At 36.2% G+C, this 12,280-nt stretch overlaps 1 protein-coding gene across 1 annotated transcript in view; it reads left to right on the top strand.

The window, feature by feature from the left end:
* The window catches only part of R3HDM1 (R3H domain containing 1), a 49,579-nt gene extending 38,348 nt beyond the window's left edge, over nt 1-11,231 (top strand). Inside the window, exons 18-24 of the mRNA XM_010000393.1 lie at nt 6-48; nt 2,203-2,306; nt 6,068-6,231; nt 6,444-6,588; nt 7,931-8,013; nt 8,795-8,879; nt 9,838-11,231. Coding sequence (XP_009998695.1) covers nt 6-48; nt 2,203-2,306; nt 6,068-6,231; nt 6,444-6,588; nt 7,931-8,013; nt 8,795-8,879; nt 9,838-10,193 — 980 coding nt within the window. The 3' untranslated portion in view covers nt 10,194-11,231. The remainder of the gene's footprint in view (nt 1-5; nt 49-2,202; nt 2,307-6,067; nt 6,232-6,443; nt 6,589-7,930; nt 8,014-8,794; nt 8,880-9,837) is intronic.
* The last annotated feature ends 1,049 nt before the right edge of the window (nt 11,232-12,280 follow it).

The following is a 12,280-nucleotide window of genomic DNA, read 5'->3' as shown; positions in this document are numbered from 1 at the left end:
GCCAGTTTACTACAGTGTCATTCCATCAGGTCAACAAAATAATTTAAGGTGAGTTTAATTGAGTTACTTGATTTCTCAGCAGCTAGGCTTAATTACAGTGTAGTAATTAACACGATCCTCTATAATACTGCATATATTAAAATGTATTTTAAAGGCAGACTTACAGATACTTAATTTGTTGTTGCTTTTATGCAATTAACTAAAACAACCAGTATTGCTTGAATTAGGACATACTTGTTAGACTGGAAAACATTGTTTCCTTATCACTTTCAGCAACACTTTTCTACAGTTCTGAATCTTAAGCATTCTCTGTTTCTTTTCTTGTACCTGAAACACCAGTGTGTTCAGTAGCAATGCCTTTTTGCAGCAACATTTAAGATGGATATCCTTATTCACTGTTTTTTTCAAAGATACTACTTTAATAAGGTGTAGAAAAAAAGATAACTTGAATCCCAGAAAAAGACTGACTTATTTTTTTGGAGCTTTGTCTGGAAGAAGCTAGTTTACTTCGTTGCTGACACGGCCTGCTGGCACAAAGCTGGCTATGAAATAAGTATACGGAACTTGTTTCTATGCTTGGCTTTTGCTTGATAAAGAACTTTTTTTACCTACCTTGATAACAGCAAATTGATCTACATCTACATACCTCCCTGTGTATACATCTGTGTCCCCAGTACAATTTAATGGAGTATTTGTGAGGGAACAGATAGGCAGACACCTAAAAGAATTCATTAGGATTAAAGCTGGTTACAAATTTTTCTTTTCGTTTTTGGAACTTACAAATGTGCATCATTTAAAAATACCTCATCCTTTCCTAAGTGCAGAGACTTAAGTAGTATTTTTGTCATTGCTGTGAGGTTTCATCTGCTTAAATCTGAATTATTGTTCTTTGCAACTGAAGATTCTTTTTATCCTTCTCTAGTTATATTTGAGGTTTAGTGAAGTCCTAGATAGACATAATCCCAGATTTTTCTGAAGTAAATTTTGTTGCTTGATCTTCATCATTTATAATGCCCCTCTTTTTTGCACAGGGAAACATTGGTTAGGAATTTGGAGCAGACTAAGAGCTAATGACTGTATCTTGCTTTTATCAAAATAGTTTTGTTGCAGCACTTTGACAAGGAACACAGAATGCTGTTCTGCAGTAATGGAATAGTCTCTAACCTACAGGTCATTCTTGAAAACTTTAATCAGTAGACAGATGAGAAGCTGTGTGAGAACACACAGCCTGTGCAGCTACCAAATCTGCTTTAGATTTCACTGAGCTTTGTGTCCGTTAATGGAAGGGAATGTTTGAGTTAAAAATATATAATTGAACTGTGGGACAAAGGATGGAACAAACTTTGTGTGACAACATAAGTAACAATGGTAAATCCAACAGATGGCACCTCCTTTTTTTTCCACAGTATGAAATACTAAAATACTTTTTTTCTTCTTCCCTCAGAATGTACACTTTATCTGTTAGTACAGAAATTAAATACAGGATTCTATAGGCGCCATTATAGTCCACCAACTTGATGTTCTGGCTCTGGCAGTATGATCAGTTAGTGGTATGAGAGAATCTGCTTTTCTGTTACCTGCTTTTCCCCTGAATGCCCTGAAAAATACGTGGTATAAATCAGCTTTTTACAGTTACCCTTTTCCTATGTATGACAAGTGTAAGGTTGTTTATCTCCAGGAGACATGTTCCTTTCCCTATATGCCCTATTTGGTAAAGCCATGGAAGGGCAATCAGCCCTTTCAGCTGTGTTAGTTTACACTGAAGTAGAGGTGTGCTGCCTTGGAGTGCTAATGAGCCAGCTGAGCAGCATGGGGCCAGCCTCCAGATGAGTGACTTCATCTGAATCCTCATGTCAGGTTCTGCGGTAATCATTTAACTGAGATGTAATTCTGCTTAATTGGTAAGGACAACAAACCGTCTTTTTATTATTATTCTACATGTCTTTATAGCAATACAGTGCTATAGACACAAAAATAGCTTCTTAACACATGCAGGGCATAAGTTTTGCTCAAGGAAGAGACGTGAAACATCAGTCTTTGGAAGAATGAGTAGATTTGGCAGTAGGTGAGAATTTTAGAGATTAAAAATTTAATAATCTCAGTGATTTTCAATACATGTAGATGGCAAATGCAACAGTCATGGTTAAATAAATATGTAGCATAAGTGCCTGTTAGTCATATTCTTTTTTTTTATTATTACAGTTCATCAGTAGGATATCTGCAGCCCCCTGGATCAGAGCAGATACAGTTTCCTAGAACAACCTCACCCTGCAATTCACAGCATCTTCAAGGACAGCAGTGTGCAGGTTAGGGGAATAAAGTTTTTAAATAAAAGACTTAAATAATGTGTAGCTTTTATTATGCTGGGTGACTGGATTTTTTTGTAATAAGTTTGGTTTAGAATTAACTACTGCATTATGTTTTCTTCTGTGTTCCATTTTTTAAATTATATTGGAGGCAGGTTAACGTGACATCTCAATTTGTTTATCACCTAAGTCTCTCAAGTTACTTGCAGTAACATACATTGTAATGCCTTGCATGTTTGCTTGAGTGTTGAGACAGACATGGGAACTGTAAGTTGTCAACAGAATGACTTTCATCTTTTCCTGAAGAACTACATGGGTCTGAACATTTTGAGACTTGGGTTTATGTTTGGTAAAATGAGCAAGGTACATTTTGGGAGCAGCATACTTGGATTTTCTACTCAAGAAGCATTCTAGATCTCACTTAATGGAAAAGGAGTATCTGTTTTCTTAAGAGTTCTTGAGAAGCGAGTAAAAACTCTTCAAAATTCTGGGTTTGGGCAGAGAGGAGAGGTAGCTTTTTGACCTGCTGAAAAGCAAAATTAAATACTCCAAAGCTATGTGGGGTGTTTTGGTTCGTTTTTTTTAATGATAGCCTATTTACTGCTTTTACTTTCATAGTTTATAGCAACCATTCAAGTCAGAAGCCATCACCTCCTACATTATTGCCACCTTCATCAAAGTCAAAGCCACAACAGGCTGCTTCCATTGTACACTACAACATAGTGTCTCCACCCTCATCATGTAAAAGTTCGCCCACTGGCCTTTCCATCATGCAGCCAATAAAAGGTATATTTTATGGGGATTTTCATCTAAGCCATTCTGTCTACAAATCTGTTGTAAATTAATCAGACTGATTTCATGGCTAACTCCTAGAACAACTGCAGCTTGAGTGCTATCTCTGCAAATACTTTTTTTCATAAATCTTCATTTGAATTGCTATTATTGTAACTTTTAAAATGACAACTTGAAACTTAGATGTAACAGTAGCCAACTTCATGGGGGCAGCCTGGAGGCAGCCTTCAGCAGATTGGTGTCACTTAACAGAAGCACTTAAATCAGGTTTGGAATGTTTTCATCTACTAAATATTTGGGTAATTTTTAGAAGATGTATGTATACTTTTATATATAAAAGCCTCCATGGCTTGTGAAAACAGTGGTGACACAGAGCTTGTCCTATTCTTGAAATATTATAAATGCTAATACCCATACACCTAAAAATGCTGAATTTCCAACCATAACATTGATGGACTGGTCAGGAAATTAAGAGCACTCGGGTTAGCCTCCAAAAGAAGTTAGAGAACAATCCTGTGATTATAGTGGTGCTGTATTTCACCAGTAAGGAATATTATACATTAGAGATTTGGTTGCCCCAAAAGGCGTAATCTCAAATACTGCTAACTCAGTATTCTGCAAGCAAGCAATATATTAACCCTAGGTTAGTGACCTAGATTCCAGTATAGATTTGGTGTTTCTTACAAACATTAATCTTTGAAGATAGTTTTAGAGCCTGTTTATTAGTAAATAGATAACATGCAGGTAAGTGGCAAAATAGCTGGATTAGCAGTGCATTAGAGTCCATGGGCAGTTTGGGTTTGTTTCTATTTTGCTTCAAGTTTGTTTGGCTTTAATTCTGGAAGACTGTCTCTTCATGATGTCTAAAATCAGGCTCACAGTATTTTGTTCTATCCTCCTATCCTGATAGTGATGATTTTGAAGGTCTAATTCTAACCTGTTAAACTGTGACTTAAAAAAATTTGGGGGATGGGAAAGAAGACCTCTGTGACACAAGGAGAATTGATTTTGAGAGAATATAGAAAAGCATGGTTTTCAGTGGTACTGAGATGATGACAGCATATTTTGTGGAGTTGTTTCTTTTCATTTGAAAAAGTTACAGAGGACTAGACTGCAAAACTCGAGGGTTTCTTCTGGGTTTCCCTTCTCATGGGTTTTGACATCCATGAGGTAAAACGTCTGCAAACTGACTTTATGCATTATATTACACTTCACTTGGTCAGGATGCTTGTATAGAAAAAAAATAAATTTATTTTCATTTCCTGAAATGCTGTGCAACTAGAAGTAGTAGAAATAACAAGTTCTTCTGGATGTACAGTTTGTTTTGCAGTTTAAATAGCATTTCCAGTTTGTGACGTTTTTAGAAATGATTTTGAAAGAAAGATAAGCGTGGGGTTTTTTGGGTGTTCAGTTCTCACAGAGATAATATTCAAAAGAATATTCTAAGAGTGCTGCAGAATAAAAGAATACATTATAAAACAGTAAGATATAAATAAGTGTAATTTATAATACTTATGAATGCATGCATAAAATGTTAAAATTGAAGCATTTTGTATAAATTGTAGAATGTATCTAGATGTTTGTCTGGTACATCTCAGATTTATATATGTCAAGTTCCAAGTGGCTTTACCACTTTGAAACTGTTGTGCTATATATTATTGTGAATATGTAGTAGATACCCATAAACAGAGTTTTTTATTTGATTTTGCTATGAAAAAAGTAGAAATACTTGCAGCATGGCTCTTGCAGGGACTCTAAAGTATGTATCCTCTGGTCAAGTTGGCCAGATACCTGATGCTTCTGTTTCAATCTGTAACACATGGCTAGAATCTTTTGCCATGAAAAATAGATGTGAAAACATGGCTAATATTACTTCATTATTTTTATAAATATCAATAGAGTAAATACTTCAGAATACAACTTACAAAAGCTAATATAGTTTTAGTATTTTGAGTTTATTATTCCACATTATTTGGTTGGCTTTTTGATGGAGCCATGTTTCTTTTTGTGGAGGCCAGGGACAGTGAAAACAATAGCTCATTTTTTAGAATACAAGAAGAATGTGTTTTATAATCTGTATCTGACTGTTCCTAACTGATGCTATGACGTAGGTAGTAAATTGAGAAGACTCTAGTGTCCCACTTTAAAAATGGATGATTAAATTATGTTTAAACCATGTGTTTTAATTGTGGTTTCTGAGAAATTCTGTAAACAGTGGGTAGAGCAGAGAAGGAAATGGCAAATAACCATTTATGAGTAAACAGGACATTATATAAATTACTTGGGACAGAGCCAGGTCAAGGGGGAAGACAGCTTCTCTCTTGGACAGCCTCTCATCACAGCTCCTCCAGGGAACAGTGCTGGCTGTTGAACTGTTCTCCTCATACTGCATGGCTGTAACTACTGCAGCAGCCACGTGGTATAGGACATGGGAATCCACGAGCAGTCTCTGTCCAGAAAAATGTTTCTGTACAGAACTTGGAAATTAGGGTCATTTTGCCCTGGAGATTGATTCCAGGTCTTTCCCAGGTATCTCATCATATCAGAGAAAACATTTTGAGTCCATATTGCTGTATATAATGTAAAACTAACTAGGTATCTTACATTTTTAAGTGAAGCATATTTTTGCTTAATATCACACATTCTGGAACACATTGCTCTGACTAAGTACACTGGATGTTGAATACAGCCAACAAAAAGTATTTATTTCAAAAGTATTCTCAATACTGAGTATTGGTGATTCCACTATCTCCTAGTTCTGAGAAGCCCTAACAGATGTATCTGTTAGTGGGAATGTAATTGCAGAAGATACTGCTCTGGTTTTCTGCAATTCAGCAACTTATTTAGCAAAACACTGATTATGTTGTTTCCCTGTTTGTTTTTTGTTTAATGCAAGTCTGTTCTGCTAAAATGAAAACAGATATGTATGATGAACTGTATCCTACTGATTTCTTGTCTTGTAGCAGTAGCACCACCACCAGGTGGGGGAGTAGTAATGATGCAGCTAAATATACCTAGCAATCCTCAGCCTCGGAACCACTCACCTCCACAGTGGAAACAGAATAAATATTACTGTGATCATCAAAGGGGGCAGAAGTCCACAGAACTTAGCACTTTAGACAGTGCTGCACAGGTATGAGGGTTTTTTGTTTTTCAGGATGACTTAATATTTGCATAAATTGCATCTTTGCATGTTTTTCCATAAGTTCTTTTTTGGGGAATAAAAATTCACTCTGGTAATATTTGTTATAGCTATTTTAACTTCAGTCTTTGAATGCTGTAGGTGTTGTTTGCCTTGTTCAAGTAGGTACTTTTAAAACACTAACTTGTTTATTCTAGTTGCAGCATAGTCCTCAACTAGGTAGTCCTGTCACCTCACCGGCCCAGTCACCAGCACCAGCGCAGCTATCAAACATGAAGAACATCCGTCCCACATTAACACCTCTTTCTATTGTGTCCCAGTTTTCTAGACCTTTTGTCCCTGGACAAGGTATAGTTTTAGTTAATGAATGTGTTTGTTTTCCTATTTGAATGTTTCAAAATACAAGGGAGGATTTTCTTACAAACTGTGGCTCACTTTAGTAGTAATGCTATTGAAGTAGGAACATCACATTACCCACTCAAGGATCATGTAAAATTTCACCTTAACTTTTTGCACTGATGATGTCCCCTGTGTTCTCAGGGGATTGATCTTGTTACTGTGAGAGCTTCTGTATCCAACTTGCTTCCTTGTATGTGAAATTCCTCATTTCAGCTTTGAAAGTATTAATATAATGTTAGATATAATGAAGCTTCAAGTTTTAACCATAAATCAAAACTTGACATGTCCTGTCACAAAGGATATACTTTTAGAGCTACAAAGATAAACAGTGTGGAACTAGCTGGGGGAAAGGATATAGTTGTTAGCTGATGATACACGGAATCAAACCACTGCCAGTAAGAATTCTCTGTTCCTTTGTAGAAAAACTAGTGTGATGGAACTAAAGCCTCTAGCCAATAGTATTGCTACTTCAGTTAGTGTTTCAGGTAGTATCCAGTCAAAGACAGAAATAATTCCCTGAAGAATATCAGTACTCTGCTGCCATGTTAACAGAGAAACAGAAAATAGGGAGTTTTCACTGAGATGTGATAGTTGATAACATTTTAAAATCAAATTGTAAAAAAAGCCTTGTTGTCAGTGAGCCAAGAAATCCTGGTATAGTTCCCAAACTCAAAATTGATCAGTCTGTTTTACTGAAATATTTACTTGAAAGCAAAACTTACAGAAAATTCTGTCTTATTGATAAAATAAATTCTTATTTTCTTGTCTGTCCTTGTCTTATCTGCTACATAATCTTTTCATTGCTTTGCATTCTGATGTTGTAAAAATTCCAGGTTGCCTGTTATAAAGTATCACTCTCAACTGTCTTAATCTTCTGTGATTACTAAAAACTTCTATTCTGTTGTCTTTGTGGATCCTTGGAGCAAGTAGGAATGTGAACATGTACCTGCCTCTAATCAGGGATATAACCATGAAAATCATTAAATAAGTAGAATGAGAGGAGTTTCCACCTTATTAAGCTCATTTTTAAATAAGAGGATTTAGATAAGGCTACAATGAAGAAAAACTTTGTGGTTTTCGGTGTAGTTTTTAACTGCAAGAAAGCTTGTACCTTTTCACCTTGTGATCAGTATGACTGGCTTACAGTTGTTTACTTTAATCCCAAATCTTATTTTGTTAGCCTAGCCAAATACACTACTTTGTGCATAGCTGTTCTGCTTGATTCTGTGTAAGGAAGGAAGGAGGAAGATTTAGCATAACAAAAAGCCTTCTAATTACCTTTCTCTTTAAGGAGATGCCAGATACCCATTGCTTGGCCAACCCCTGCAATACAATCCACCATCTTTATTACGTGGACAAGTAACAAGCCAACAGGTATTAAAAAGAATAAAATCCCAGCGATACTGGAAAAAAACAAAACTACCATTATAACCACCATGAACAGGAGAATGTTATTGCATTAGAAAATTGGGTGGAAGGTGCTTGCTCTCCAGTAACAGTTTTATTGTGTGCTACTTCCCATTGTTCTTCTTTGTTGTATTTTAAAAAAACAAAGAAACATTTTCCTGAAATTTTGCTTTAGGCACAGTGTAGATTATGGATTTATTTAATTTGCCAGCAGTTCCAAAAATCACAGAATGTTTGCCAAAAGGATTTTCTTTTATTTGAATAACAATAATGGAAGAAGAAAATACATGTGGGTATTTCTAAACAAAGGGTGGGTTTGTTTCTTACAAGCAAAACAAAATTAAATTATTATAGTGTTAACCAAGCTGCAAAGTTCTGCCATCTATTTAATTTTGGGGGAAAACACACAGACCCCCTACCTTCACCTTCTTTATTTATACCCAAGATCAGAGAGAATATTTGATGGATTAGGGAGGGGGTGGAAGGGTGTCCTTCCAAGAAGATTTAAGATTGGTGGGGTTTTTTCCATCTTTTCCTCCCTTTCTTCTGAAGACAAGGACTCAATGTGCCTGACTGCAGGACTGCTAAACTCCAAGACTAAAATTAGACGTTAAAATCTTTTCTGTACCGTGGTAGAGCATGTGATTTTCCAGACATTCCTCTGCACCCTTTTCACTGAGCTAACCTACAAGTTTTAAGATAAGGGTGTATTGTCATTAAAGTATGTATCTTATGTCAATCTTTCCAGTGTCAGCCTGGAAACAGACATGGAAACAGGGGAAAGAAACCAGCAAAGAAGGCTGCTTCAGCCGATCTTGGTGCAGGAGAACCAGGTATGGATTTGCTGATTGCTTGCAGTGGTCCAGAAAAATTAATTATGGTGATGGGCTGGGAATGTAACAAGAAAAGCACAGGTGAAAAAAGGGCCAAAATAAAGATGAACTGGACAGAAATGGACATGGCAAATACTGGAAAAACAGAGCTGGAGAGGAAGACTTGATTTATCGAGAGGGGAAGGGGGAGGTTAAATGACAAAAAATGTAGTTTTGAAGGCTAGAGAAAAGACCAGAGAAGAGTGAGATTGGACAGTAAGTTTTTCACTGAACTGGACTTAAGTTCTATTATATTGTTACGTTAAATATTCTTAAATTTACGTACTTGTGCTTCCTTTTACTTGCATAAAACGTGAAATCAAATGTAAACCACAAATTAGTGTTTGGTTTTTTTCCCCTTCTAATATAAATAAGCACATGGATTTGAGGGATGTATGAGACTTACAGATTACCTCCTTGGAGTTGGTAAAGATGCCAATTAAATAAAACCTGGTATTATCTGTCTTCATATCTACACTGCAAAGAATTTTTGTTGCAAGTTTTACCTACTATCAACTCTGCAGAAAGTTAACAGATCAGCTTTTTCTAACAATTTACTGGAGAGGATTTTTTTGAGAGAAGACAGGCTAGATTTTTAGCATGGTGATGTGTGGAGTTAACAGGCAAAGCCAGTGGGATGCTGTAGTGAGTTCACAAACCTGCTACAAAATTAGGTGTTGATTATTTTCCCCTCGCTCTTTTGAGGACCCTCTGTATTCTTAGCTTTTATTTCTATGTTTGTAGCTGTAAGCAGTGCTAAATGTGAGAGCAAAAGGCTCTCTAGAATACCAGAAATTGAATGTCTGTGTGTATAGTATCAGCCAACTGGAGATTTGTATGAAATAACACACTTTCCATCATGTTTATTGTATCTCTAACTACAATGACCAATTGAGATTCAATTTTGTTCTTCTTTCAGTTGTGGGAAAAGTTCTAGAAATTACTGAACTGCCAGAAGGCATAACTTGTATGGAAGCAGAAAAACTATTTGGAGAACTTTTAAAAGTTGGTGCCAAGATTCGGTGGCTAAGGGATTCGCCGTGTCTACAAACACAGCAGCAGAACCATCGTCGTTACCATAGCAGCGTGAACACTGAGCCATCTAAACCCAGTGACTTGGCTTCCACCTACACGGTTCTAGCTACGTTCCCTACAATGTCTGCTGCTCAGAACGCATTGAAGAAACAAAGTAGTACCTCAGTGAACAAGTTCAGGCTGAGAACGAGCAAGAAGCACTACGACTTTCATGTTCTGGAAAGGGCTAGTTCTCAGTAGTAGTTACATCAGTGGACACTCAGCCTTTACTACTTCCATGTCCTCTCCTCAGTTGGATTGATGTTGTGGGGTTTCTGCGCTCTTCATAGAGATTCCTGGGATGTGTTATCTTATGACATTAGCCATTGAAGAATAAATAACCCAGTGATCCAGCAAGATGAAGAAAAAAAATACAGAGTTAATCCCAGACAATAGCAAGGAATCATCTTTGAGACAGGCAGCTGTCTACAAGGAATGCTGTTGAAATGTCCCCTACTTTTATAGTAGTTTTGTTTTATATTTTTGAATTCTTGTATCAGATCCAAAGTTTTATTGTACAGCAAACGTTCATAAAAATCCATATTCAGATTTGTATTTTATAATCCCTTTTCACAGCCAGCACACAGCTGTCCATTCCAAGGCAGGAACCTGAGGATTGGTGGAGGGGAAAAGAGAACCACTTTCAAGGAATTACACTCATTTTTCTAGCAAACTATCCCAGATGCTCAAGTTAACCTGTTCTTTATCCCTTGTGTTTTCTTTTTTTTTTAAGAAAAAACCCCATAATTTTAATAACTCCTTAGATGGTAATTTTCTTTTGAGATTCATTTGAGCAATGTCAAAAGAAGTAACAAGGATGTTGTACCCTTGAAGGATTTGCTTCTGATCCAGCGAGTTTAATCATTATTTAAAGGGGAATATGAATAGGTTACAAAGAATGTTCACTGAATCACATTTTAATATTTCTTCTTTTTAGCAAAAATGTGAAGAAACTAAACTGTATCTTCACAAGTGACAAAATGTTTGCACTTTAATTGTGTTCCCACCAGTATGGATCTCTTTCTCTTCCTTTTCACGCTATGATTATTGTTTGATAAGTGCTGGAAACCTTTTTAATGGTTTAAGTTTTCATCATTTACAGATGCTCACTGGACATTAAAGATTCATTGCACATAAATGAAACAAACTTTTTTCAATTTGTGTAATTTGCAAGGCTGTACAATGTGTGCTGATGCAAGCCTTTTTCAGTTCAAGAAAATAAATGTTTACAAACACAAACTTTTTCAGTGCACTTGTTTAAATTTCTGGGAGTCTTCTAAAACCTGGATGAAAAATATATTAATAGTTTGGATTCCTTCAAATGTGTGAAAAAAACTTCAAAATAACACAAATACTAGAATTTCTCAAAGAACCACTACTGATGTTCATCTTTCTTAAGCATTTATTTATGTTATCCTGCCCTTCATAATTTTTAAATGTTTCCCTATATAAGTAAAAAAGATGGAAATTGATCAGAGACCATAAAGGACTGCTCCTGTTTTTTTTATCTTTAGCACAGGCACTGATATGCTGTGTAAATGAGCAACTGCTTGTTCCCTTCTTGAAGCTGTTGCTTTCTAAAAGATGCACTTGTAATTCTGTAGGTGGAAACTTGTGGTAAAAGTTATGTTTAGGAACATTTTACAGAGGAAAAGCGAAGAGTTTAGGTGCCTAAACCAGCATTAATTTTCGTCTTCTAGGCAAAAAATCCTATCCCTAACAGACAAACACTTGAAGTGGCAAGAACAATTCTATGCATGTTCAGTTCTTCAATCCTTCATGTGATGAATCAAAGTATTTGGGAGAAAAATTACCTGTCTGGGAATAGTGTAGCCTAATAAATTAGGTATATGGGCTTTGATTCAGCAAAATGCTGTGATGACAGGTTTTTATGTGCATAAAGGTAGATTTCCACCCAGATATTCCCCTAAAACAAAGGGGAAAATGTTCAGCTTCAAGCCTGACAAATCTACTTCATGTCCCTGGCTCCTTTTCTAAAAGGATGGTACTTGGCATTGCAGGTCTTAAGCTGACACTTGACTGAATATACTACTGGAATGAGGGCATATAATTCTTCCTCCTCAGGTTGGATTGCTCTAATATACTGTACCCTAACCCAAAGATGATGATAAACCCAGTTAATGCCAGTTATAATGTTCCTCTCCTCTGAATAGCACAGAGAGAACATTACTAACGCACAGGTTCCAGCACTGCCTGTTGCTGACTTCCAGTGCTAGTTTAAGATTATGGTTTTAATCCTGTAAAAGTAGTTAATAGATTTCAGGTCT

The sequence above is a fragment of the Chaetura pelagica genome, unplaced genomic scaffold, assembly GCF_000747805.2.
Source record: "Chaetura pelagica isolate M959 unplaced genomic scaffold, ChaPel_1.0 scaffold386, whole genome shotgun sequence".
Classification (NCBI taxonomy): Eukaryota; Metazoa; Chordata; class Aves; order Apodiformes; family Apodidae; genus Chaetura; species Chaetura pelagica.
The sequence above is the reverse complement of the archived record's forward strand: the minus strand, read 5'-3'. Positions and strand labels throughout refer to the sequence as shown.